Genomic DNA, 27,680 nt, shown 5'->3' with positions numbered 1-27,680 from the left:
GGGAGCGCAGTTCACACTACCTGCATTGTGCTGCTGCGCCGTCAGATCTCCAAATCCCATTGTTTCTGTTCCTTGTGGCTGTCTGCGGTCGGCCTGGGCTTAGATGCCTCTTCTGCCTCATGAGCTGAGCCTGTTCCAGGCAACACAGCTGCCAGAACAAGGCTCTTCCATCCGTGTGAGTTTGTGTGTGCGGTGTGAGAGCCGTCTGCCTGTCCTTAGCTGCGTACGTCCCCGAGTTAATTCCCAGCCACGGTTTAACAGCTCAGGAAGTCTCTTTCAGACGAGTTCATTTCTTGTTAAATTAGAGGGGCAAGTTTGTTCCTGTTGAGATTGGTCTAAGGTAAAAAATGATAATCTGCCATCACCTTACATTCATCAAAACATGATTTATCTTGGAAATCTCTAATGCCAGAATATTTTTACATTTCTCGAAGCAGGATTTACTGGGAAATTGCCTTAATATGCTCGCTACTGTAGCGCCAGGTTATTTTTTTCTGCAGTGTTTTTAGAGAATATGTGTGTTTCTTTTTGAAATGCTTTATACCAGGGTGTTTGCTATCACCGTCCAGCCGGTCCTGCTGGGTGAACTAGGGGGAGATAAAACTGAATGAGTCACAGGTTGAAGGAGAGCCTTTTCTTTTATTAATCTAATTAATTATGTAATCAAGAGAATATCATTCTTTTACTTAGACAGTTGTGCATTTCTAGCACTTAAAACCTGAAACCTGGGGCTCTCTGTGTGTAAAGAGCTCTCCTCTCTCTTCCTTCTGTCAGGGAGCTGTTCCTCCGGACCACACCTCCTCTGTGCGCCATCCACCTCGTCTTATCGGTCGCCCTGATTCACCTGCTCTTTAAAGATCCCGATCAGATCCATATTTTTTTTTGAACTCCTAAGTGCTTCATTTAAAACAAATGACCCGTGTGATTGAGGGCCGAAATGTTCCCGGTCTTTGGAAACTGCTGGAGAAGGGCTGGAGGTCGCTGCCATGGAGAAAGTGAAGAAAAGCACCTTGTCGAATACCTAGTGTAATGTTGGGGCCTCGGCTGGGTGGTGTGTCTGTGCGTGAGAGTAGGTGTGCTCTTTATGACATATTCCCTGTACATGTGTCTCCTTTCACTTTTGGATCTGACCACGTTTGCTGGCCTGTGCGATTGCTGTCTGTGAGCAGCCATGTGTCAGCTGGGCCCTGACTGACTGCTCTGTCTTGCATCTTCTCTCGCTGTGCTCAGGTGCGAGTCACCTCTGCACTCCAGGCTGAAGTGTGCTCATCCCGTCTCTTTCATGTCCTTATCAGACTCCTGTGCATCCACGCCCCTGTCCCGGTTCCCTCTGTCTGGGTCTGGGCGCGTGAGTCACCGTGGAGTCCACCGCTGGGTGAACAACGCCGCGTCTCCTCTCCCTCAGCGCGCACGCAGCGCTTGTTGTGTTTCCAATCGCATTCCTCCAGAGTGAGTTCACGCAAAGCAGAGAACAAAATAGCCCTGCGCTTCTTCAGAAACCGTAGCCATATCATTTTATTAGGAAACGTTTGGGCGAGACGCTCAGGTTGTCTACCTCCTGGCAGGCAAACACGGATGATGGGCTGCATGGCCTCCTCTCACTTGCAGACTCTTATTAATATTTACTCTGACAAGAGCTACAGTTTTTAAAACCGTGGTTGGCAGAGTCAGCACATTGCCGCCTGTTTTCCAGGTAATCATATTTTATTTCTAAAACTGAGATTAGTTTTAGTTGTTGTGTTTGGTTCCATTTGAACTGTGGCTCTTGCTCAAGTTTCTGCGTCGGGATCGTGAAGGCAGGGTATACGGTTCACTCTGCTCTAATTTTACTGTGACTTTTTTACAGCTTTGCTGAGCTTTTTACAGGACAAACGCATGAACAGTGATCACCTTTGAGAACTTCTGCAAGCCGTGCTGTAAAAGGTTTATGAGAAGCCGTAGTTTCAGAAACCCCCTGGCAGGTCCTTTGTGTCGAACCCGGAGCTGTGTGGCCACTGTCTTTCGGAAGGGCGCTGCTCTGCATGATATTCTGGAATGAGGATCCCAAGGACGCCCTCCAGTACATTTTTGCAGCTTAAACGTTTCAGAACATGTTAACACATACATCCTCCTACCCCTGCTACAGTTCAGGGTGGATTGCGTGTTCTAGTAAATTCATGCGACCTGGACACCTGATTGGAGAACATTCCCAGGGAACCGTGCAGTGTCCTCCCATCCTTGCCATCCCATAGATCACTGGCACCGGAGGTCCCAGACAGCAATAAGACAGCAATCGGTGGGATGGCGTGTGACACACACGCACACACGCGCGCGCGAATCGCCCCTGCTGCGTCGCGCAGGTGCGAACGCACCGGTCGGAATCCCGGTGGACCTGTGGCCAAAGCACCTTATCGACAGCGTGCGCCCACACCTCACCCACGCTCCCTTTCAGCTTCACCGCGAGCCCCGCCGTGTAAGGCCGGCCTGCGGCGAGACCTCTGTGCAGCCCGTTGGACTCGTCGGCGCTTTATCAGCAGTGTGGCGGCCTGCCCTTCTGCAGAGCTCGTCGCTCTGGTGTCCTTCACAAGTCATGGGGGACACCGCTGGTAGTCGGCTCTGCTTTTTCCACTCCCTTTCGTCACCGCGCTGTGGCCTCTCTGTCAGCGCTTGCAGCGCCGCCTGTGGCCGAAGGCGCGTGATTCACTGCGTCCCCCTTTCCTTTGAGAAATACTGCTCCTTCTCTCCCTTTCTCCCTCTCTCTCCCTCCCTCTCTCTCCCTTTCTCAAGCTGCATTCCTGCAGAGTGAGCTCAGGCCCAGCTGTGACGTTAGAGCTGGCTGTGTGTGTGTGTGTGCTCGAGCTCCAGACAGCGCAGGCTTTCCAGTGAGGAATTCTTCCCTACCTCTCGGGCTCGGAGCAGGAGGAAGCTGTGGCCGCTGATAACAGCTTCCAGCACAATAGACCCCATGTAACTCCCAGCCCTCCAGCACCAGATTAGACTGCAAAGGTCACCCGGGTCCTGGTTTTTGTTTTGTTTGGTTTTTTTTCATGATTATTGTGATTATTATAATTATTATTATAGCTTTATTTTTGAAATCTTAAAAAGGGGGGGGGAGGGGAAATGCCACGGTTTGACATCCCATAAAAGGTCAAATTCTTTTTGAAAATCGCTCTTATAAAAAAAAAAAAACAACAACAAAGTGTTTCTGACATCTGATCTCACAGCTCGAGCTTCGGCCTGAGCGTCTCTGCGAGGCAAAGCCACGCGGAAACAAGAGCAAAGCCACCTGGACTTGGGGCAGTGATCACCTGATCACCTCCGAACAAGAGCAGGCCATGTGGCCAGTCTAGCTCCTGTGGTGGCAGCTTATTGAGCCATTTCTTCTAAGGATCCCAGTAACATAGCTGGGCAGTTTGTTCCAGACCCCTTTACAACCTTGATGTAAAGAAGAACATCTTGCTCTTGCACTCCCTCTTAATTTACCTTGTTGAAGTTGTCCTCTGGGTTCAATGTCAGTGGCTGCAGTTGCACAGTGAGGTACTGTATAGACTCATTTATAAAACTGAGTACAACTGACAGTGCTCTAGTTTCTATTATTCATGGCACAGCCCAGGTCGAGAGTCTTGTAGTCCCTATAGTGCCCAGTACACTGACACAGCCCAGTCACAGGCTCTGGACTCTTCTAGTCCCTGTGGAGTCCAGCACACTGACACAGCCCAGTCACAGGCTCTAGACTCTTCTAGTCCCTGTGGAGTCCAGCACACTGACACAGCCCAGTCACAGGCTCTAGACTCTTCTAGTCCCTGTGGAGTCCAGCACACTGACACAGCCCAGTCACAGGCTCTAGACTCTTCTAGTCCCTGTGGAGTCCAGCACACTGACACAGCCCAGTCACAGGGCTCTAGACTCTTCTAGTCCCTGTGGAGTCCAGCACACTGACACAGCCCAGTCACAGGCTCTGGACTCTTCTAGTCCCTGTGGAGTCCAGCACACTGACACAGCCCAGTCACAGGCTCTGGACTCTTCTAGTCCCTGTGGAGTCCAGCACACTGACACAGCCCAGTCACAGGCTCTGGACTCTTCTAGTCCCTGTGGAGTCCAGCACACTGACACAGCCCAGTCACAGGCTCTAGACTCCTCTAGTCCCTGTGGAGTCCAGCACACTGACACAGCCCAGTCACAGGCTCTGGACTCTTCTAGTTCCTGTGGAGTCCAGCACACTGACACAGCCCAGTCACAGGCTCTAGACTCCTCTAGTCCCTGTGGAGTCCAGCACACTGACACAGCCCAGTCACAGGGCTCTAGACTCCTCTAGTCCCTGTGGAGTCCAGCACAATGACACAGCCCAGTCACAGGGCTCTAGACTCTTCTAGTCCCTGTGGAGTCCAGCACACTGACACAGCCCAGTCACAGGCTCTGGACTCTTCTAGTCCCTGTGGAGTCCAGCACACTGACACAGCCCAGTCACAGGCTCTGGACTCTTCTAGTCCCTGTGGAGTCCAGCACACTGACACAGCCCAGTCACAGGCTCTGGACTCTTCTAGTCCCTGTGGAGTCCAGCACACTGACACAGCCCAGTCACAGGCTCTAGACTCCTCTAGTCCCTGTGGAGTCCAGCACACTGACACAGCCCAGTCACAGGCTCTGGACTCTTCTAGTCCCTGTGGAGTCCAGCACACTGACACAGCCCAGTCACAGACTCTAGACTCCTCTAGTCCCTGTGGAGTCCAGCACACTGACACAGCCCAGTCACAGGGCTCTAGACTCCTGCATTCCTTGCAGAATCTACTTAAAAGATGCATTTCATGGGTTTTGACAGTTAAAGTAAACAACTTTGTTTCTGTTTACAACGGTCATAATTCATCACAACGACACTCCAAACTTGGCCGTTCTTAAACAATGTAAGTGGCTCAGGCCACCAGGCCACTCTGGGGTCAGGCGTATTGTTGATGTGGCCGATGTTCCAGTGGGGGGGCTTGGCAGCGCGAGTGTGGAGGGGTGGCGACCTCTGCAAGGAGTTCTCGATGCTCCTCGGTGCTCCACGTGTTTCCGGGAGAGAGTTGAGGGCGACAGTTTGCACATCACACGGGCACGTAATTCAACACAAACAGAAGCGCAGGAGGTTCCTGCAGCCGCTGGGCAGGAGAACAGCATCCCGTCTGTCCCATTATCTTACCACACCGGACACGGTGCTCCGTGCGGCCTGCTTTTTCTCACGCGGTCAGAATCCTCGAATGCAGAAGACAAGCACGTACAGTAAGTGAGCAGGGCGTTAGAAGTAAGCAAAGACACAAAGGACCTACTGGAGTGATCATCGTGTATAGGTGTAACTTAATGTGCTATGTGCACAACTTATTGCGTTCTGCTGTTGCCCAAACCTAACCGTTTAGCACTCTGCAACATGAAGCATCTCCACTCTGTATCTTTTTATTGATTTTTGTGATCGCATTTTGAATCCGAGCTCGCATTCATGTTTTTAATTCTCAAACTTGGAATGTAGTTTGCTTAGTTTGCTCTAAACAAGATAGACGTACCTGCAGGGTGTGTGCGTGTGTGTGCGTCAGTGCGCTGTATCCACACCGCCTGCATGGTGTTTATTCATTCTTACGGATTCTTTCTGTCTGTGAGGCACTCAGTCGCTCACCCAGTTTATACTAGTTTTCACAAACAGCGGTGGTTCAGCCACGAGGTTGGGCTGGTGACGCGTGCTTGTGGTCATCGTCTTGTTCCTGCTTCTGGCAGCAGGCCGGAAAAACGATCCGTCCCTGGCACAGGTTTGGAAAAGTGTGGGCAGGGCTCCAGCGGGGATGATGGTTTTGCACAAACAGGAGAAGGATCCCTAATCATGACGAGATTATCCCGGGCTTTACCGGAGGGCTTTCCAAAACACCTCCCGGCGTTTCTGAAGCCTCGAAAGATGTTTTTTGAAGTTAAAAAAAAAAACGTTCATGCGTGTGTACGTTTTAAAAATAGCAAAACAGCTGTGTAGATGTACAGGCTGTAATTACTGTTCACAAGATAATAGCTGGGAGCTGGGAGCTGGGAGCGAGAGATGAAACGGGCTCTTTAATGATGGATGCCCCACTGACAGACCGAGTGGCTCAGTCTCAATCAGACTCTTTCTAAGACTGTGCAGCCCTGACGGGCGGGATGACCAGGGCCGTGCTCTCTCCCTGCTGTCCTGCCCACCCCTGTGTTCGAGTGAGTGGCCTCAGTTCGGAGCCCGGGACGGGCCCCCTGTCGCCCAGGTGTCACTCGTTTGTCCTGGACCACGATTTCCCGAGAGTGCTTTTGCACAGAGGACGGTACATCGTCGGATTCGGGGTGAGGTCACGGTCAGGCAGGGCCCCTTTCTCTTTCACCCTACGGCGTGCCATTCCCGTCAGCCACAGCCACGCGGCTTTCCGGAGGGACAATCCGGCTTTTGCCCACCCTGTGGCGTTCCTGCGCAGGTGTGGAGATGCCACTTGCCATCTCGGGAAGAAGGGGGTGTTCGCAGGCGGCGGGGGTGGTTACACGCATCCCGGGATATCTACTGCGTGTGTTGTGACACCGGATGAGTAGGAACTGAAACGGGACAGTGGGGCGTGTGCCGGGAGCGCATGCGTGTTTTGCCACGTGTTACTTCACGTGTAATCGTTCTGCCCTCACAAACCCTTCTTATAAAGTGATCCAAAAAATGTAGCAAGAAGTTGTTTTCTAATGCTGGCTGATCCCCGCGGGGCTGACTGATAATGGTATTTCGTTTCCCCGCTGTGATCCCGAGCTCCTGGGCCTGTTGTTTCCTGCCTCCGTGATGATGGGAGATAAGGACAATACGCTCTCGGTGGGGATTGGTGGTGGGACAAATCCTACCCCTACTGCACGGCAGCTGGAGCCCTTCCAGGATTTCCCAGATTCGCTCGTATGTTGCAGAGTAAACGAACGCTGCTGTGCAACACCAACGTTTAACACGCAAAGTATTTTTAGAGCAAGTAGTTCCTCCTGTTCTGGACTCGAGTGTGAAAAGCCTGTACCACTACGTGTCTTCTTCTGAATGGAATGGGTATTCCAAGGTTACCAGCTGTTTGTCATTGCTGCTCTGGATGAATAATAATTATTCTGGAGTCTGTCATCCCCAGCTGCATTTCAAGCTTGTTGACTTTAAGCTCAAAGAAATTGCCCAGTTGGTGTGAATAATACGATAAAAAAATAAAAGCTAATAGGATAAAAATACAATATTGTATTCACATACAGCTCCGTTTCATTAGAAGCCTACAGCAGGTAAAATGGATCACACCTCTGCACACGGGAAGTCTAATCTATGTCCTTGAATAAGGAGAAATTGCTTCTGATATGGGCTGAGCTGGTCTGAGACTGTAATCTAATTACAGTGTTTCAAATATTCAAATGTTTCCAAGTAGAAAATTGTTTCAGGCCTGAATCCTAATATGTATCTATGTCCGTGCCATCAAATCATATGTATCTATATCTTTTTGTTAAGAAACATCTCAGATTCTTCATTTACAATTGTGATTTGCTTAAGGATAAGAGGGAACCAGAGTTACAGATGTACATGCTTTTAAGGTCTGATTCTGGATGAATACTTAAAGCTGTCCTGAGTACGGGCTGAACCTCTTCAAATCGGCTACAGCATTTCCCATTTTGCTAATCCCTTCCTAAAATAACAGCAGATCCATGAAATTTGAACTGAGTTTAAGTGTTCCTGCAATCAGTGTTTCAGGCCAGACGTCTCTTTCTGTCTTGGGGCTGTTTGTAAGGGTGCCCTGTAACTGGCACTTGTTCAGCTTGCTTTGTGTCTGCCTGTGTGCAGCTCCGTGAGGACCGAAGCTGAGGAAACGTGCTCATAAAATTGATAACTTTTGAGAAAGAGGTACTGTGAGGATCCCTGAGGGCCCTTATTTTGGCCACTAAATGAAACCTGGCAATTCGAAAGATCTGGGACCGACTGCGCTACAGCGGTGTTAAAGGAGAATCCCTGGGATCCTTTAGGAAGTGACTAGACTGGACCCTTGGGAAGAATAAGCTGCAGTCAGCCAGATGGCCTCTTCTCATTTCTAACCTTTGTCATGGTCTCACGTCGAAGTGGACACTGCTGCTGTTCTAGACTGACGGCAAAGTCTTAAGTTTTTTTTCGAAAATTGCAGAATGTCATTTGAGGGAAATTGCCATGTTACAAAAAAGGGACGTTTCCGCTCTAGAAACAGTTAAAAGCACAATAGAAAAGTTAAATTCCTGGGCCGTGGAATGCCTTCCACAGAGAGGGTAAAATATCTCTATCAGCTTGAGCAGGGGGGAAATCAGGAATCACTTCTTTGCACAAAGGGTGGTAGGGGTCTGGAGCAAACTGCCCAGTTATGTTACTGGGATCCCTAGAAGAAATGGCTCAATAACTTGCCATCCACCAGATGAGCTAGACTGGCCACATGGCCTCCTCTGGTTTGAAGCCTGCAGTCTTGCGTCCAGGGGGCTTTGCTCTCGTTTCTGCGTGGCTTTGCTGGGAGACCACAGCGGAAACCGACTTTCTTGAGCCAGTCGCACCTCTTCTGATAGGGACACCGCCGGACAGCGATGCTTGGAGGGACTTATTCCAGGCGCACCGAAGCTGTTCTATTGTGTCGGAACAATTCGCTGCCCCAGTGCAGTGATTACAGATCCCACCGCTGCCCTTTCGCGCAGTGATAGTTTTTTCCATCGTTAATGTGTCTCCAGCTCTGCCAGATTTCCCCGGGTTTTGTGCGTCAGGCTTCTGCCTCAGAGCCGGGTGTGGGGGCTGCATTGTTTAAACATTTTAGAGTGCCCCCCCCCCCCCTCCTGCCTCTGTCTTCTCTCTCTTCTCTTTCCAACAATGGCCTATTCTCATGCTGTCCCGAGCAAGCGGGACACACCCTTGCCCAGACGGGACCTTTTCATATTTTGGGAGGCGTCCAAAAAAAGTGGGACAGTGCTCCGTTTTTTCAGGCCGGATCGGGCGCAGAAATCCAACACAGATCTTCCCCTGTGACCCCCCTCTCCTCTTTTAGCCTTTCGCGGTGTTAGAGGAAGATTTTCAGATCCCAGCAGCCGGGCTTGGACTGTCCCCACAAGCAGGGTGCATCAGTGCTCCTTTGCATACAATTTAGGCACCTCGACTTTCTCTGGAGGGGATGGTGTCTCTCTCTCTCGCCAAGCTGTCGGTGTGAGTGTACAGTAACAGTGGACACTCTGAGCAGCCGTTGCAATCTGTTTCCAGTGTCCGTTGTCTGTCGTCCTCCCTCGTGCTCGGTGGCTCTGTCTCGGGCTCAGCGCAGTGCTGGACACGCCCGCACCCAGTTCAGTTAAGTCACCCTCTGCCTCTCTCAGAGGTGCGTTCTTCTCTCTTCCTTGGGCTCATTGCTCTGCTTGTCTGTGTGTCCTGTGGGTTTTATCGGCCCGTCTGTTTCTCGCTCTCAGCCATAGAATACTCTTCCAGTACCAGTGTCCTGACTGATTTTATTCATCCCTCCCCTCATCTCCCTCTCTTGTCTTTTCCCCTCTTCCTTGCTGACCTGCCTCGAACTCGGTTACGGGTGGCGATGAGACTCTCCTTGCAGAGCAGTTTGATGCGTTTTGGTTTCGCCGGGCTGGGTTTTAAGTTCCGGTCCGGCAGTGCAAGATCACTGAGCGCCGATCGGTAGATACTGGGTACTGTCCCATCACGGATTCCCGCTCTCACCAGCGAACAGAACTTTCGTGTGAGTGTATGTGTGTGTGTGTGTTTCTCCGTTCCCCGTCGGAGCTCGTCGGAGATGAAGGACAATCTTGGCACCCTGTCCTTCCCCCTCTCTCTGTCTCTCCCGCTCCCTTTTCCTTCCAAGGCCAGAAATAGTTTGGCACACAATACTGAAAAAGGTCAGGCAGTAGCTGCCATGGCCTTTAATTACAGGGCCCACAGCCATTCTCTGGTGTGGTCTGGTCTGGTCTGGCTCTGGCCATTGTTGTATATATATCTGTCTGTGCCTCTGTGTGTGAGCGCCATTTACTGTATCTTTTTTATTGTATAAAAGAGGGCCTTTTCTGCGCCTGGAATTTCAGCGGCATTCGCAGTTTTCGTTGAAAGGGCAGCCGTGCCCGGTGCCAGCTGCATGAGATCACGGCTCCGGGTCCCACGCTCCCTCCTGGCGCGGCCCCATTCACATTGCAGAAGAGCTGCAGTCCCACGCACAGGCAATTACGTCCCCCCAGAAAACCATATTATTCAACAACAAGACGGGCCTTCAGAAAGAGATCCGGGGGGGGAGGAAGAAATTGCAAGCGTTGTGGGGGGGGGGGGTGGTTTCCATATCCTGGGTTTACTTCCCATGAGCACTAGAAAGCGCTCGGCGCGTGCAGACACTTCTGTTTCTGCTGACCACTGGGCTCCTCCGGCCCACACGCGGGGCCACCCTCGACCCCCGGCCTCAGAGCCTTCTCTGTTTTCTGTCTGACGCTCGCCCCGACTCCAGCCACTGAACCTGCAACACCAACCCCCCCCCCGGCAAGGGAGATGTGCAGTCATCTTCCACGGGGTGCGCTGTCCAGGCCCTCTCTCGCTTACACACACACACACACGCCCCCCCCCCCCCCGGCGCAGACCGCAGGCCTGAGGCCTGGAGGCTTTCTCGCACCGCGAATCCCGCCAACGTGTATGCGCCTCGGGGTGGGAAGAAGAGACTGCCTGACCGCAGGCCTGCTCTGCCCCCACGGGCACGCGCCTCTCTGTAGGAGCTCCAGTGGGTGTTTGCTATTCCTTGTTTTGCCTGGGCTCAGGCCCTGCGTCACTGCACGCAGAGCCAGGCCGTGCCACACCCCTCGGTGTTTGTGCGTGCTCCCTTGTGAGCTTGGTGTTGAGTCACGGGTCTGCACCACATTTGCCACGGGTGTATAACTCAGAGGTCAGACGTGTCATCTGGTTGTCATTTCACTCCCTTCATTTCTTTTGCTTTAATTAGACTGGCCAACTACCCTGGAGAAGTCGTAGCACTTCTGTCCCGGCCTTTTAAATTGTCTGCAAGTCAGCATGAGGACGTCTTGAAGTACAGGGGCAGTAGTTGGGTCTGTTCGCTGCAGGCGTGCGACGGAGAGGAGTGTGATGTGTGGCTCATACATCCCAGCCGGGCTGCTGAGCTTGGAAAGTGATTCACTGCGATGTTTCAGGGAGATCAGCTGTCGAGCTGTCATCTACAGCTCAACACTGAACCAGAGACTTGTCAGGTTTCCCCCTGCCTCCAGAAACACAACGACCTCGGAGCCTTCGATTCCTCGAAATGAGTCTCGCATCCATCGGTTAAAGCTCCGATTGTAATGCCTGGAAAAAACCAGAGTCACAGTATCAAGTGGGAATAGAAATGCTTTAGTGACTGTGCAGTATTAAAGTTCAAACTGCAAGTGGAGAAGCACATCACCTTAATTACAAATGAGAGATTTTTAAGATGCAGCAGAACACCACAGAGCACCGTTTTAAATTCAGAGTGTGCGCGTCCTAAAGCTTTTCAGTTTCTTTATCCACACAGTACGGTCACAAATGCACATAGAAATATCTCACTTGCTCTCCAGTATTAAAGTTCAGATTGCAACTGTAGTAACATGCACTCTGTAGTGCTGCGAAGTTTGCATTGTTCAGGCACACAGCCTGGGTTTGTGAAAACGCATTTTGCATGGCAGGGATAGGAGGGCACAGCAGGGCGCTGCTCAGACTTGTACAGCAGCAGAGGGGAACGATCCTCAGCTGGAAGCCAGCCTGCCGTCAGTCACAGAGGTACTTCCAGGACAGCCATGCGCTACCCGCCCAGTCCTGTCAGAGAAACGCGTGCATCAGGGCTACGACGCAAGCTCACGGTTCGGATTCAAGATCCTGACGGCTCCCAGCTGTCTCAGCTGCTGCTTGAGCTCACCGATCACGGGTTCCAGCTGGGGTGACATCACCGGCCGGCGCTGGCCTGGAGTCCGCAGCTGGTGGCTCCCAGTTGGCTGAAAGCCGCCAAGGGGAGGGTGGGATTGGCTGGCCCGTGACCCCCGTAGCCTCAAGGGTGCTTGCGGACACGTGGTGCCGTCGGTGCTGTCCCTCCACCCCTCCTGTTTCCATCGTCAAGTGGCTCGAGGGTGGTCACTTCTGAGAAGTCCACCTCCACTTCCTCATTCTTCCCCGATGTGTGCAATCATGGGTTCATTGCTGCGAGTACAAAATTCACAGCTAGCTATTCCAATTGGGGTGGTAATAACAAAATAATGAGCAAATCTAATTAGAAATGTAACACTCTAGAGCCCTGTGACTGGGCTGTGTCAGTGTACTGGACTCCACAGGGACCAGAAGAATTTATAGCTTGATTGTCTTAATAGATTATGCTTAGAGCATTGTAATTCATAATCATGAAGTAAAGCAAATTCATCTGCATTCCTCCTTAAGCAAACATCACTTAAGACATCAGAGAGACAAATGATATCTGATTAGGGCTTTTGATGGAGAATACGTTTTTTTTATTTTAAAAAGGATGTAAATTAAAGATAGGCTCTCAGATCTGCCCGTTAATCAGAAAACAGAATTCCTTTACTGACGGTTATTTCATGTTTTGTTTTCACGCTTTCCGGTGAAAGATCCCGGAGCAGGGGAGGTGAGAGTTTTAATTAGAACTTGGTCGAATTGTGTGGTCTTTAAACAAGGTTATTAGCAGATGGAATTAGGAGATGTAGCTTTTAATTTAGGGTTTTAAACAGGGAAGAAATGAGCAAGTTCTCCATTAAAAAAACCCTCTCTGATATCGGGCACCCCTTGTTTGATGTGCTTCTCTCTTTGAAGGAAAAACGCAGGGCACTTTCTGAAGAGCTGGATTTGAAGAGCTCTGTGCCTAACTGTGTGCACTAGCAGAGAAAATGGTACGTGTGAGACTTTAAAAACGTTTTTCCATAGACAGGAAGAGAGTATTTGTGTGTGTGTGGGGGGGGGGTTATTGTGGCTTATTTCCAGCGCAGCCTACAGATCAGGCGTTGGCTTTGTCTTTGAACTCGGCATCGCTGGCTCCCCAGCAGTGCCCTGATCCAGCTGTCTGCCATATTGGTAGTGGTATCCCAACATCCCCTCAAAGAAAACATCACCATCTTTCCTGCTGCCCGGTACGCCCCCCATGATGCACCCTGCTGGCGTGCGGCAAGGCTGTCCAGCGTGGGAACTGGTTTTCTGTGGGAGTGGGAGTGGGCTTTGCCCCCGAAGTGGGGTCTCCAGAACAGTTCCACACAGCTCCAGCCGTCCTCTTACTGCGCAGAGATGTAGGAGCAGCATGCAGCGTGCATGGGGGGGTCAGAGAGAGGGAGACAGGGAGCGAGGCGACATTGCAGTGCTTTTCACAAACTCCATGCTCATGGACTGTAGGAGCCCTTGGCGTGATCACAGGCCTGCGATCTTTTTACCTCCCCCCACCCCTCCTCTTCACCTCATTGTCTGGACAGCTGACAGGTGCGCGGCGCGAGACGATCCAAGGGCCTCGGCCCCTCATTGTGTCCCCGGCGGTGAGAAACCCGCGCGCCGTCTTCCTCCCGGAGAAGCCAGCCACGCTCCGAGGCACACAGTCACAGGCGGTCCTGCGAAGGAGCCTGGAAGACACGCCGTCGGAAAACCGTAGGCGCAAGGTCCCTGATCGTCCAGGCACGCTGTCATACATGCAGTATGGGCCTTTCCGTGTCTGCCTGTACCTGGTCAACTAACTGACAGCTGAAAGAAACACAGTTTGCAGCCTGTACTGCACAGTTACCTGCGGCACACCTTGAAGCCATCTTAAAACTTCTACAGTGGGGTAGTGAAACAATTCAAGAAAATATGTAGGTGAGAGCTCAGGTGGGACAGGAGCAGGAGGATAGTGTGCCCCCCGGAGCTCAGTCAGTCCCCGTCAGGATGTGGGAGTCCTTTTCCACACTGGGCCCTGTCCACACGGGCTTGAAAGGGAGACCCCCAAGGGCCGGCTCCCCTATTTTTCCTACCTGGTGCCTTGATTCTAATCCGATTTCTACATCCCAGACCCATTTCTGTGTCAAGCAATCATCACATTTTTCAGATAGCGGGACTATTTTTTCTTTTTTAATATTGACTAATATTTTGGGATAGCGGACCGGCGCGAGGTTAATGAAACCCGTATTCGCCGCCTTTGGTTCAAAACAGCTGTAGGAGCTGCTTGCAAGGACAGAATTCAGCTGTTTCACCTGTAGGTACTGACAGAGCCACGCCGCAGCCTGTGTGGATTCCCGATCCTTGAACGGTAGTGTACAATCGGACTGTGCATGACTTCGTGCTGCTTCTGCAGAAAACACAGCAGTAAGCTGCTGGGCACGGATGGTGTGGAATAAAGGCATGTAGATACAGAGCTGCAGCGACTTCCCCAAGCGTGTGTTCACATGGCCCAGAGAGGCAGCGAACACGGTGCTTTTGGAACTGGGCGGGCGTGCAGTTTCCTCTTATCACAAAGCTTTCATAGGTGTGTGCGGATGCAGAAGCCCGATCCTTAGGAACTATCAGGAAGATAAATTTACATCACCCTGGGCCTCAAATAAAAATGCGGAGGACGCTCATTACCAGCGCCGGGGACACGAATGTTCATCCACGTACGGAAGGCGTATCGATACTCCCCCCCTGTGGATCAGGAATGGAAGTGCAAGACCGTTGAATCTTGAGCACAGGGTGACATCTAGTGACCAGGGGGGTGAAATCGACCTGTTCAGGTGTGCAGGTGTTAAACAGCTCCCCCACCTCGCCCTTCTGAAAAACAGAACCCTTGACGCCCAGCCGGAGCGTTGCTCGTCAGGGTGTGCGACGAGCAGCCTGTTATCTGTCCACTAGGGCTCCTCTCAGCCCCTTCCTGCAGAGTGCTTTTTTTTCTTCAGTGAGGCGATTTGAAATCGGAAGCAGCGTGCTGCTATGAGACCACCAGGTGAGGAAGTGACCTCGCTCTGCGTAGCTCTGTAGCAGCTGCAGGCCCGGCCCCGTCAGCAGGGGCTCATGGCAGCGTGCCACGGCACACGTACAGGGCAAGGATGCCGATGTACGAGCACAGAGCCCGGATTCCTGGCTCTGTGCTCTGTGTGAGGAGCGCACATACGGCAGACAGTGTGAATTGACCGTGAAGGGAAATATGATAGGTCAGCAGGGTGGCGCAGTAGTCCCTGGGGTGCTGTCTGTGTGGAGTCTGTATGTTCTCCCTGTGTTCTCATGGGTTTTGGCCTTGCTCTGTCTGTCTGTCTGTCTGTGTGTGTGTGTGCCCTGTGAGACTGGCGTCCTGTCCAGGGTGTGCCCTGCCTTGTGCCCGTTGCTTGCTGGGATAGGCTCTGGCTCTCCCTCAGTCCTGTCCTGGAACAAGCAGTTGGACAGCAGACGGATGGGAATGCTGCGTTCAGGTTAAACGCTCTAGGGGACAAAGTCAGCGCAATTTTAGATTTGCACACATTAGAGTGAATTTTGGATTTCTGGAATTTGGAATTTCAGATGTCCCACTGCCCCCCGCCCCACAGTACAGTACAGGAGAAACACACAGAGGACCCAGCGACAAGGAGACAAACACAGAAGGAGATGAAGCAATATTAGCCCTGCGAGCAGGCCGGTCAGGGGTTCGATTCTGTGACTGAGAGCTCAGGAGCGTGTGTCCCGAGCCCCTGGACTGGAAACCCCTGTATCCCGGTATGAGAGTGGCGAGAGAGGAGGTCTGAGGAATGTGTGCACGGAAAGGAAACATCCTCGCTAGTGTTTTCCTTGGCTCAGCAGGAGCGATCGAGGCAGAAAGCAGTGCCTGCTGGAATATTGACAGATATCGCCTCCCATGAATCAGGCACGGAGCTTGAGCAGGTCGCTGTGCGCGGTGGGCGCCGGGCCTGAAAGGGTCCGGTCATTGTGACGGGCGCGGCGACGCCCGGGAGCGCGCCTGTGACGGTGCCGGCGTTGCTAGGGCGGTTGCCAAAGCAATGGAATAGCGGAACTGCGGGCCGCGCGGAGCTGCAGTGGCGTGTCAGTGCCGCGCGGCGGAGCTCGGGCACGGACGTGTAGTGTTGCGTTTCCTTTCCGACAGAGGAAGGCGGCTCTCTCGCCTCCGTACCGAGAGCGTGTGGTGTCTTTCTGGCCCCCCAGGAACCTGCTTCTTGCGTGCTGTGGGCCACCCGCTCTCCCGGTGGGCTGGGCTCCCACGCATGATCAGAAAGTCCTGCGGAGCTTAAGCGTATAAGCTAAAAAGAGCAGCAGCACACCACTATCCCCGCAAGCTTAGCGGGTCTGGTGTACTTGCTGCCGTATTTGTTTGGTTTTCGTTTTTTTTTTTTAAAAAGTATAATCCGTCTGTTTTTTTCTGCGGCTGAGTGCGACAGTAACGGTCGCCTCTTCAGGAGCGGGACCTGCTTCCAAGAAGTGAGACAGGCTCCTCACGACACGAGGTAGGACCCCTCTTTAAACTGGACCTCTTTCGGGAGCCGCGGGGGTTTATCTGGGGGGGTGTTGGTTCTAAAAGCGGGGCTCTGCAGCTCTGCGGTGGGCTGTAGCCCTGGCGCGGCCCGCTAACGGTCCAGTCATCTCTGCGGGCTGGGGCGCCGGGCTCCCCCGCTGACACGCACCGACACGCGTGGGGTGGGCTCGGTAGACGCGTATCGCTAGTTTGCGGCATCGCCGTGTCCCCCCAATCCTGTTCCGGACACCCCCCCACCACCACCACGCCCTCGGCCACCGTGCAGTCCCGAGATCCGGCCGGAGTCGGCTCTGCCCTGCGGTATTTCGCCGGCGTGTGGATGCGAGACCGCCGGGACGTGCAGACTGCACCGGACTTGCAGCATGACGGGGCCGCTGAAACGCTCGGCTTTGTGTCTGCCTCGGTCTTTGTCCTTCAGTCAGTCAGTCAGACTACCTGTCTGGTCTTCGTGTCTTCCGCCAGCCTGTCCATCGGTGTGCCTGACAAGAAACCACTCGAACCTCATCGCTCCCTCTGTCTGGTTATCTGCCACCTTAATTAGCCAGGAGGTGAAACTAGGTAGCAGCCCTGTCACAAAGCCGGATCTTTCAATCAATCAATCAATTATTGATTTCGATCAATCTAGGCCAGGGTGAAACTGAAGCTGTGCGCTCGATTGTTTAGCCTCCTGCGATGAGTATGATCGAAGCGAGACTCGGTAGCCAGTGTTGTGTTTGTACTGAGGAATATTAACTGGAGATGCTCGCTAAGGTCTGTCTGTCCATGGTAGTGAAATGCGGGAGAGACTGAACTGAAACAGTATTACAGGGTAAAACCGCCTTCTGGTGTCCTGCCTGTAAACTGGGAGCCGGTGTAGTTTGAGAAGTAGTTCGAGTAGGTATCTGCGCAGGCTGCCAAGGAACAGGTAAAGGTTTATTCCGCGCTGAATAGAGAAGGAAAGGAAATGCAGTGTTTCGGCTGTGGAGCTTTCTTCCAGGTGTGACTCACCCGCGGCCGAAACGTTGCCTTTCCTTTCTTCTCTTCCCAGCGCGGAACAAACCTGGACTGGTGGCTCGTTTTACGCACCAGCTGCTGCAGGTGTGCGTCTCTCCCGCGTGTCCAGGTCGGAGCTCGGCCAGGGGCCTGACTGTCCCTGGTCTTGCAGGAACGTGGCCAGACCAGCTCGTGTCCCGGGACAGCCCGCTCGCGAGGGGGGGGGGGTTGGGGGCTGTCCCTGCGGCTCGGACGAGCGTGCCAGTGTGGGGGTTCGAGGGGGACAGTCTCGCACTCGCATATAGCCCGCTCCATTCCCACACCGCCGTGCGTAGGGTGCTACAGCACGTGAGGTTAAAGCACGTCAGCCGGGCCTCCCCGCAAGGGGGCGGCAGGAAGGCATCGCCCCCGAGAGTGGGCGGGGGATGGAGAGAAGGGTGATCACAAGCCGATGGCAGGCCTGCGCTGTCGAGGCGCCCCGACAGGTGAGGTGCAGCGTCACCGCCCCGGGCCGGGCTCCGGCTGTCATCGAACACTGAGACAGAAGAAGGAAACGGAGCAGGCCGGTTATTTTTGGGGGGGAGGACCCGTGAAGTGTTCGTTTTATCGAAAAAGGGGAGCCTTTCAGTGGTTTTCCTCTGTTCTCCTCTCTCTCTCTCTCTCCACCTGCGTCTTTCTTTCTCCCTCGCTCACCCCCCCCCCCCCCGCGCGCTCTGTCTGTCTGCGGCGGTGGCGTGGTTTCAAGTCGGGAGGATGCTGTCACTCCACGCTTGCGCCTCTGCCCCGGAAGTGGGCCGGCGTGCCTCGCTGTCACGAAGAGCTGCACCCCGGCGGGGTTCCAGTTCACTCCGAGGTGTTTGACCCACATCACCCCCACCTTTGAACCGCAGCCCCAGCTGGGCGACCCACAGCAGTTCTTCTACACCAGTAACCCCACCTGGGAGACACACAGTGATCTTTCTGCACCAGCGACCCCTCCTGGGAGACACACAGTGATCTTTCTGCACCAGCGACCCCTCCTGGGAGACACACAGTGATCTTTCTGCACCAGTTACTCCACCTGGGAGACACACAGTGATCATTGTGCACCAGCAGCTCCTGCTGGCAGACACACAGTGATCATTCTGCACCAGCGGCCCCTGCTGGGAGACACACAGTGATCAATCTGCACCAGCAGCCCCTGCTGGGAGATACACAGTGATCATTCTGCACCAACAGCCCCTGCTGGGAGACACACAGTGATCATTCTGCACCAGCAGCCCCTGCTGGGAGATACACAGTGATCATTCTGCACCAACAGCCCCTGCTGGGAGACACACAGTGATCATTCTGCACCAGCAGCCCCTGCTGGGAGACACAGTGATCATTCTGCACCAGCGGCCCCTCCTGAGAGACACACAGTGATCATTCTGCACCAACAGCCCCTGCTGGGAGACACACAGTGATCATTCTGCACCAGCGGCCCCTCCTGAGAGACACACAGTGATCATTCTGCACCAACAGCCCCTGCTGGGAGACACACAGTGATCATTCTGCACCAGCGGCCCCTGCTGGGAGACACACAGTGATCATTCTGCACCAGCGGCCCCTGCTGTTGCTCAGAGAGAGCTCAGATCCTCTCCCTGGGACTCTGGCAGCTCCAGCCGGGCAGCAGAAAGGAAAGGGCTCTGCAGTGATTAGCCAGCCCTCACTGCTAATTAGAGCCGATTAGCTAACGAGGCAGCCGGCCCACCTCGTGTCCCGAGAGGCCCCGCAGGGGCAGCGGGTTAGAGGTGCTCTAGGGAGGCGTGACCCCAGCATCCGCCGATCTCCTGCAAACCCTCGTCCCTCCCGCCCAGGAGCAACAGCCCCCTAGCGGCTGTACCCCGAGTCGAGAAAGACAGTGCGGGGATCCCAGCGACACCCCTGGTCTGTGGTTTCAAGAGTCCCCCCCCCCCCCCAAAAAAAAAATCAATTCAGCTTATGAGGGGGTAAACAAGCTCGCGTGAATCGACGGTAATCAGCTCAATTAAACCTCTTGAGCTCTTGTAATCCCCAAACCACGTTTTCCTGGTTCTCCCTGAGGACAGAGAGCAAATGTGAAGTCAGCTGGAGCAGTCTGGCTGGCCTGCCTTGGAAACTGTGTTCTGGTTTTTAGCATCTGTTCCTGTGTATCAGCGCACAGTATAGAGCAGAAACAGAATCAAAGAAAGGAGCTTTGAGCTGGGGCTTGATACACACAGCCGGGCTGTGTGGACCTTCCCCCTGTGTCAGACTCGAGATGTAGACCCCTCACACACACACACTGCTGTGCAGTGATATGTGAATGATACAGATATGTTAAATGACAAGTTTGATTTCTAAGCAAGCGACTAAATCTGTTGCAGCAGTACAAAAACGCGACTAGTGGCTTTGAGTCGAGTGCTTTGAACGTTTTGTAATGCCGATGCAGTGTAACCCCTGACCCTGTCTGCAATGTCTCAGTCTAGGGCTTCTGTATCCTGTGCTGCACAAGAGTAAGAAGGCCGTGGTGTAGTTCCTTCTGCTTCTCGTATTGCGAAGTTCCTTTTCCGGTCCCCAGGCGCGGTAGATGTGATCTCGGGGCCTCACAGGGGAAGTGGCCTGCGTGTCAGGCGGCAGGGTGAGGCAGCCCGAGGGCTGTGAGTCTGCCGGTGCTCGGGGAAGAAGTAAGAGCATTGCAAGGAGGCATATGTTGGTCCCTCCGGTTCAGAGAACAGCTGGGTCCAAGAGCTCGAGCCCGCTGGGTCCAGGCGTTCAGGGGGGGGGGGCAGTGCAGAACCGACCGTGCGCCGCCGGAATGGCGCGGGTTCAGACTCCTGGAGGGTTTGCAGCAGGGGGCGGTGTTGTCTCTCCGGGCCGCGCCCTCGCTCTGCGTGCCTGTGCCCTGCCCTGCCCGAGACGCTGAGGAGGAGGCTGAGGTGAGACGGCTCGTCTTCTGCGGGATCGAGCTGCAGGTGATCTGGGTAAATCGATGTTGCTGTCCTGCTCCAAACCCAGGGAAGAGCGAGTGTGGTGGGTTTTTTTGAGCAGGACAGTGCGTTCGCAAGGCGGATTCTTATCTTGATCGGCGGGGCCTGGGTGAGAAAACGCAGCGACGCTCTGGCTGCGAACAGCAGGAAGCTGGGCGGGCTTTCCCACGGTCAGCGGGCCAGCTGACGCGGTGTCTCCGTGACTGGCCGGCCCCGAAACCTTGCAGAGATCGCAAGCCTCTGTCGCAACCCGTCAACAGACAAGCCTCTGAAATCGCCCGTACCCCTGGACGCAGCACTTGAGGTCGCGCGGATGGGTTTTTCTGCAGGGGGCATGATTTTTGACTGCTTGGAATGGTTTACTTATGTTGCGAACTTGCCCACCTGTATCTGTTTGCCCGTCTTCTGCAGGGGCAAAAGCAATAGTAGCCCCCCTGCCCCCCCCCCCCCTCTGCCCAGCTGTAGAGGAGTGTGCAAGAGCTCTTGGGTTTTCGGCACATACCCAACCCTGCCACTCGCTCGCTTGTATTTTGTGCATTTCCGATAGGGAGGATTAAGAAAACAAAAAGCAAGCATCTCCATGCGTACAGTGTGGCGTTTTTGAGGGTGTGAATTTTTTTTTACAGGTTTATTGGTGGATGCAGGGGGGGAGAATGACGCCCAGTTAAACCACATGTCGTGGCGTGAACTAATTTCTGAAGGGCGTGAATGCTGTGTGTTAAACTTCTCTTGTTTGGTTGACCAGACCTTTTACTTAACCCTAGAGAGGTTTTCGAGCTGTTAGGGGGGGTGGGTTTCGAGAGTAGGAGGCCACCAGCCTCTCCAGTGACTCCGGATCGTTCCCCGTCCTGGCGACAGGGAGCGGGGCTGGTGTGGCAAAGGTGTGCCTCGCTGCAGCTGGCACCCGGGCGTGCGCGCGACGGAGCTAAGGCACCGGCACGCGCAGTAATTCAGCGCCAGCGTCGCCCGGGAGGAGAAGAGACATCCTCCGGTTCTTATCCCTGCTCTTGCTGTGTGTCCGCGGGAAAGCGGGGAAACTTACTCGGGCTTCAGTCTGTTTTTTTTTACGAATTAAGTGAAAAACAATCCTCCTGGTTTAGGTTTAGGTTAGTTGGTCCTGTGCATCTTGTGTGGTGATATAGCCCAGTGGCATGTTCGAGGCTGCATACCCAGCACTGCACTGATCACTGTGTGAGCTGCTGGGGTCTGGCCACTGCCCTCCCTGCGTGTCCCTCGGTAACACGGGGCCCCTCTCCCCGCAGGGATGAACAGGCGCAGTCGGCGCTTGGTGGACGGGGGGTACTACCAGCCCGAGGACGATGGGGCCAGCACCAGCTCCACCGGCTCCGTGAACGGCGGCCAGATCTCCTACCGAGAGAGTCCTGTCAGGTACCCGCCTGTCTCCCGGGTCTGCCCCAGCCTCCCGCGGCTTGCGTCCTCTCCTGGACGGCCACTTCGAGTCTCTGTCTGTGTCTGTCTCTGTCTCTGCCGCCGCTCTGGGCCCGAATCTCTCCGTTCTGCACGGCTCCCCCCTCCGTCTGACCCGTGTGTCTGCCCTCTATCGCAGGATCTTTAAGAAGAAGGTTGCCGGCCGGCGCCAGGTCAGTTCCTCCTGCTGCCTCGCCCATGAGAATGCCTCCAGCGAATCGCTGGGCAGCTACGCAAGCGAGGAGCCAATCAGGGCCGAGGAGTACTGGGGTGGGTGTGGCCGTGCCTGATGGTGATCATAGTGTTGATGTTTTTTATTGAGCTGGAGTAGGAGATAGTCAGGGAGATAACTTTCTCTCTCTTGTTGTGTCTTTATCCCCCTTTCTCCCTCTCCCTATGTCTTTCTCATCTCTCAATCCTCGTCACCCTCTTTGCTACCTGCTCTCTCTCCCTCCTTTTCTTCCCTTTCCCCCACTGCCCACCTCTCTCCTTTCTCCCTCCTGCACCCCTTCCTCTTCTCTCCCCTCTCCCTCTTTCTGCTCACTTCTCTCCCTCTCCCCTCCTCTGTGTCCCTTCCTCTGTCCTCTCTTCCTGTCCTCCTCTCCCTACCTCTCCTCTCCTCTCTCCCTGTCCTCTGTCCTCTCTGTCCCTCCCTCTGTCCTCTCTCCCTCCCTCTCCCCTCCTCTCTCCCTGTCCTCCTTTCCAACCCTCTCCCCTCCTCTCTCCCTGTCCACCTTTCCAACCCTCTCCCCTCCTCTCTCTCCCCCTGTGCTCCTCCTGTCTCAGGCATTGCTCCCAGCCTGCGGGCTCTCAGCAGCAGTAGCAGGGCGAGCTCTCGCAGCAAGTTCTCCTCGCCCGGCCCCGACAGCCAGCCCGGCTTCAGCTCCCGCTTCTCGGCTGCCGACGGGCACGGGAACTCCTCGGGCTACTCGTCCTCGGAGGAGGGCTGCTGCGGTAAGCCAGCAGGCTCCCAGGCCCTCTTGACCGGGCGTAGAGTAACAGTGTAGGAGAGAGCCGTCCGTCACGTGGAACCACCTTCGTGATGAGAGGGCGAGGGAGTGCCGGCACACAGGCCGGCGTCATCACTACTACAGCCCGGCCGCAGACCGGACGAGCTGTCCTGTAGCGCCACAGGGATGTATCGGTATAGCCCCCCTGCTCTAGGACGCGCTCTCCCGCCGTGCGGCCGGCGTGCAGAGCCAGTATCGGGGCCGTGCCTGACGCCGTGTTGTGTTGTGTCGTCTCAGGCCCAGCCCAGCCCCACCCGGACACCGAGCCGCAGCTGGGGGTCAAGGATCTCCTCCTGTCGCCAGGTAAGCCCGCCGCACGACCGCCGGGGCTCGGAACGGCACGCGCTCCTCTGTTTGTCGGGGTCGCCGCTTCCCTCCACCAGCGGCTGGGTTTGCCGCGGGGCTCCTGCCCAGTACGAGAGGGGGAGCCGCGTGTGGTGTCTGTGCCTGGCTGAGGAGCCATCTGCGGATCTCAGCTGGTGACTTAGATGCCTGACTGAATGCCTCTAAGTCAGAATCCTCCCTAAATGGTAGTTGACCGTAAAGAAACTCGTTCTGTCGTGCCTGTAGCTGTGAATTGACCCTCCCGTCGTCGCCAGAATCATCATCAGATCTGTCCAGCGGCGGCTGGACTGAGACTCGGACGTCTTCTCAGTCCAGCCTGTCTGAATCCCTCTTGCTCTCTGCGCCCCTCAGGCCGAGCTCTGGCGATGCTGTACTGGTGGCTGGGCACGGCCTGGTACAGCCTGACCACGGGAGCGTCGCTGCTGGACGTGTTCCTGCTGACCAGGTCAGTTGCAGACCGCCGCTGCCGGGGGTCTGGCAGAGAGGGGCGGAGACCCCCGGAGACTCGGCTGCGTGCGCCCCTGGTCACTGATATGAAGATGACCGGGGGCGGGCATTTTCAGCAGGTCCTCCACAGGACAGCTGGTTCAGAAGTCAAACAAGCCTGATGCAGAAAACACAGGGCACTCTTTCTTAATCGCCTATAGTCCCAACACCAGCAACGCAGCAATGTGTCCTCTGCCACAGTTTCTAAACTGATAGAGAGCTTTATCCCAGTTTCTCAATTAAATTCCTAAAATAGCAACAGTCTCCGCTCGGAGAAGCAGTTGTTTTTTCTCCTTGCTCTCTTTTGTCTGTGGTTATATGGGGTTTCTTCCACCCTCCCGCAGTGGGACTAGAAGCTGTCCTGATTCTGGTAGGTGTGGGGTTAGATTTGTTACTGGTGAGAGGAATGTGTGTCTAATCTCTGAGTATTTCTCTGTCACTGTCTGGGGGGGTGGGGAGGTTGGGCTTCGTTTTCCTGGGCGGTCTCAGCTCCCGGTGGAACTTCCACGACCCCTGACCCCTGTGACTCAGGACGATTCCAGGTGGTGCTGATGTGTGATTAAAAATCGATAATCGTGTTAGAGACTCCTGCTTCTGAACCGCATGACCTTGATTTCAGTAGCTGCCTCTGGGCTGCTGGTGTCACTCTGCCCAAGTTAAGGGAAAATGTCTGTGTGTTTCACAGTTTCAGCTGTGTAATGTGTAAGCTCTGTAATGCATCAAGTCTGTTCCAGGATTGTCTTTTCTTGATGAACATACATTAGCAGGAATAACACTGTTCTCAAACTGTTCTTGTAGACCACATAACCTCACATCACTGCATCACAGCAGACCAGCACACTTCCCCTAAGATACAGCTGTCAGGATTTATAGCTCCTAGGGGATAATAAAGGCTCTCTCTCTCTATTAATGCAGAAATACTGAAATGGCAGATAGGGACTGGTTTCTTTATTGGTTCCAATTCAAAGATACTGTTTGACATTTCGTCCAAGGGCACTTAGCTATACAGGATCTGTTGCCGTTTATTAAGGCTACGCTAAGAATTGAAACAGTTTTATTAGGTGAAGACTTGAGGTGATGTATTTGCCTGGAACAGTCACAGGACCCAGGGTTAGCATGTGCTCCGGCCCTGGCGCTGCTGACAGCTCTGTGTGCTCTGTCTCCCGGCAGGCACACGGGCACGGTGAAGAAGACCATCGCCCTGCTGCTGCTGCTGGTGCTGCTAGCTCTGGGTAGGTGTCCTGCCCTCGCCCTCTCCCTCTCCCTCTCCCTCTCTCTCCGTGGGTCACCCCACGCCTCTCCCTCTCCCTCTGCGGGCCACGCCACGCCACGTCTCTCACTCTCTCACTCTCGCCAGGCGCGTGGTACTGGTACCCCTTCCTGGCCCTCTCCTCGGGCGGCACGGCTCTGCGCAGCCCTCGCCCTGTGGACCCCGTGGACTCTCCGGCCGGCGTCGGCGCCATCCAGGTGGGTTGTGTCTCCCGGAGCCAGTGCCGGGCCCGAGGACGGGTCGCCGCACGTGGGGGGTCTTCCGCCTGGGATCGAGGCGGGGAGGTTCGATTAAGGCTCTCGGATGGGGAAAAAACTCCAGCCTGCCGTTTCATTCATTTACATTTGCTCAGAGTCATAAGCCGCTGATGCTGGACGTGTGTCATCAACACTGCAAAGCTCAGACCCAGGCAATAGTAGCGACAGGGATGTTGTGCGTCGGCTGTCGGAGTTGATGCAGTCCGACGGGGGAGGGGGCGAGTGTGTGACGGCGTCTCCCTGTCGGTCTCGGTCCCAGGACGCTGGCGTTCTCGCAAGGCTGTCCGCGCTGGAAGGGGAGCTGGAAGTGATGAAGAGGGAGAGCGAGAGGGAGGGGCCGAGAGGTGCGGGAGGAGCCCAGCAGATCTCCGCCGCAGTCCTGCAGAGTACGCTGGCCGAGAGGGAGGAGAGCTGGAGGGAGGAGAGGGAGCGCGTGCAGGTGAGTGTGAGTGTGAGTGTGAGAGTGAGAGTGAGAGTGAGAGTGAGTGTGAGTGTGAGTGTGAGTGTGAGTGTGAGTGTGAGTGTGAGTGTGAGTGTGAGTGTGAGTGTGAGTGTGAGTGTGAGAGTGAGAGTGAGAGTGCGCACGAGAGCACGGACAGAGCTGGGGAGAGGCTGCAGGTGAGAGAGGGAGGGAAGTGTGGCTGTGTCCGTGTCCGAGGCAGGGAGGGATCTGGAGAGAGTGAGAGAGGCTACCGGAGAGATTGACTGGCTCTGCGCCTTAGCGCCTGTTTTGTCTGTTCGCTCACAGAAAGAGATCGCGCAACTCAAACAGGATGGAGAGACCATACGGAAAGAGACCGTGGGGAATCTGCAGCGCTTGTCAGAGGTACGCCGGCTCGAGTTCCCAACCTGTCTTCAGTGTGTAGTGTGTGATCATGAAGTGTTTACCCATTTTAAGCATTGAATCCTCATTATCATCAGTCATTCGGGTACAGAGTAGTTTAATATACAGTTCCTTCTGCTTTTCTGTGGCAGAGTTTTCAGCCCGAGTGAAAATGTCAGTTTGATGAAGTATGAGTTGTTGTTTTATCGAGTTCTGAATATTTGAGTGCGGCTCAAGATGCAGTCTCATCTTCGTAAGAAAACAGAAATAAACTATAACACCCGCCTCCCCCAAATTAGGATTTGCACCAAATCTGTGAACTGTAGTCTGATCCATTTTATTAAGACTTAGTTTGTACTTTTCTGCTCCTGTCACTCAATATTTTCTCTTCATCTTATCACTCCATGACGGATTTGTATTTTGTAGTACCCAAACTAGCCGTTTAGCTTTATAGATGTACACAGAGGAACAAACCTATCAGGAAGCCCCTGCAAGCGGTCCGGTGTGTTTGCCGAATGGGATGAGCGTGCATGTTTATGTCAGCTTGGGCTGTTTTGATCAGTGTGAATCGAAAGATAAAGGACACGCTCGTTCCTCCTCACCCGAACGAAACTGTTCATAACAGCCAGACACAGCTGTTACAGCAGTGGAAACCACACGCGTATACTGCAGCTTGTGATGGTGCCAGAGATCTTTTCGGCATTAGCACAGCAGCGTGCATCAGAAGGACTCAAGCGAGTGAGAGCCCGTGCAGAACCATATACCTCCAGCTGTGGCTCAGTAGCTCATCAATCCCAGAGGCCTCATCCAGCTGTTTCTTGAATGATTCCATGTGATCAGGTTCAGCTGTATGGCTGGACTGGTTGTTCCAGATGCCCACAGCTTTCTGTGTAACGTAGTGTCTCCTGTTTTCTGTCATTAACACAACTGTTCTTGGTGTGAGCTTGTGCCCCCTGCTCGCCGTGTCATTGCTGGGCGCTGGGTACAGTCCCTAAGGCTGACAGCTGTCCAAGCCTGTGAGGATTTTAAGGTCTTTAAGACAGACCCCCTCACAGTCTCTTGTGTGTGTGTGTCTCTGCTCCTGTCTGCTTGTGTGAGTTAACGGTGTCTGTGTTTTCTCCCTCAGCGAGTTCAGGCCGAAGTGTCCGACCTCAAATCGTCTCTTAAAAGGTAAGATGTCTGACGTCTGCACCTTCTTTTTTTTTCCCTTTTCTTTCTGTGTCTGCCTGTCCATCTGATGGCGGCGTCGGGCGGCGGAGGGGGCAGTGAGGATGCTGGGCGGCAGTGTGTCACACGACCGGCCTGTTACACGGTGTGAAGTGTGCTCTCTGTCGCCCCTTAGCTGGCAGTCGGAGGATAGTGCCCGGGCACTGGAGAAGCTGGCCCGCCTGGAGCAGGAGCTGACGGCCCTGCAGACCGACCTCACCACGCTGCACACAGAGCAGCGCACGCTGAGAGACCGGCTGGACAACCTGGACGCCTTCAAAACCCAGGTACGCCAGGACCCTCGAAACACAGGTGGACCCCGGGGACATTGAGACACACCTAGACACGGGCAGACTGACAAACGGCTGCAGACATTGACGGTCTCAAAACGGGGACACCCTGATGCACCCCGAGTCGCTTTGGTCAGCATTTCAGTATTGCATCGTTCTCGTCTTCCTGTCCTGCTCATTCTGTTCCTCTCTCCTTCCCTCCTCCTGTCCCCGTGGAT

The 27,680-nt window shown here is 54.2% G+C and overlaps 1 protein-coding gene and 1 long non-coding RNA gene across 7 annotated transcripts in view; one reads left to right on the top strand and one right to left on the bottom strand.

Annotated features, from left to right (window-relative positions):
• The window catches only part of LOC107078862 (SUN domain-containing protein 2-like), a 58,722-nt gene that overhangs the window by 23,401 nt on the left and 7,641 nt on the right, over positions 1–27,680 (top strand). For 2 of the 6 annotated variants that reach the window (XM_069196857.1, XM_069196856.1), the window contains 11 exons: positions 21,610–21,736; positions 21,915–22,045; positions 22,562–22,729; positions 23,023–23,088; positions 23,446–23,575; positions 24,787–24,848; positions 24,974–25,083; positions 25,403–25,582; positions 25,892–25,969; positions 27,093–27,136; positions 27,309–27,459. In XM_069196857.1, the coding sequence (XP_069052958.1) occupies positions 21,612–21,736; positions 21,915–22,045; positions 22,562–22,729; positions 23,023–23,088; positions 23,446–23,575; positions 24,787–24,848; positions 24,974–25,083; positions 25,403–25,582; positions 25,892–25,969; positions 27,093–27,136; positions 27,309–27,459 (1,245 nt within the window). In that variant the 5' untranslated portion in view covers positions 21,610–21,611. Of the gene's footprint in view, positions 1–15,941; positions 16,378–20,120; positions 20,333–21,609; positions 21,737–21,914; positions 22,046–22,561; positions 22,730–23,022; positions 23,089–23,445; positions 23,576–24,786; positions 24,849–24,973; positions 25,084–25,402; positions 25,583–25,891; positions 25,970–27,092; positions 27,137–27,308; positions 27,460–27,680 lie in introns of those variants that run through there. The other 4 variants (XM_069196855.1, XM_069196854.1, XM_069196859.1 and 1 more) reach the window with 4 other exon arrangements.
• Positions 10,866–13,725, bottom strand: LOC107078873 (uncharacterized). The gene is made up of 3 exons (XR_001479831.2): positions 13,404–13,725; positions 11,871–12,148; positions 10,866–11,284 (listed from the first exon to the last, which is right to left on the bottom strand). It is a non-coding gene; the product is annotated as an uncharacterized lncRNA (long non-coding RNA).

This window comes from Lepisosteus oculatus, chromosome 12, assembly GCF_040954835.1.
Source record: "Lepisosteus oculatus isolate fLepOcu1 chromosome 12, fLepOcu1.hap2, whole genome shotgun sequence".
In the NCBI taxonomy this organism is placed as follows: Eukaryota; Metazoa; Chordata; class Actinopteri; order Semionotiformes; family Lepisosteidae; genus Lepisosteus; species Lepisosteus oculatus.
Note: the sequence above shows the minus strand (reverse complement) of the source record. Positions and strands in the feature narration are given on the sequence as shown.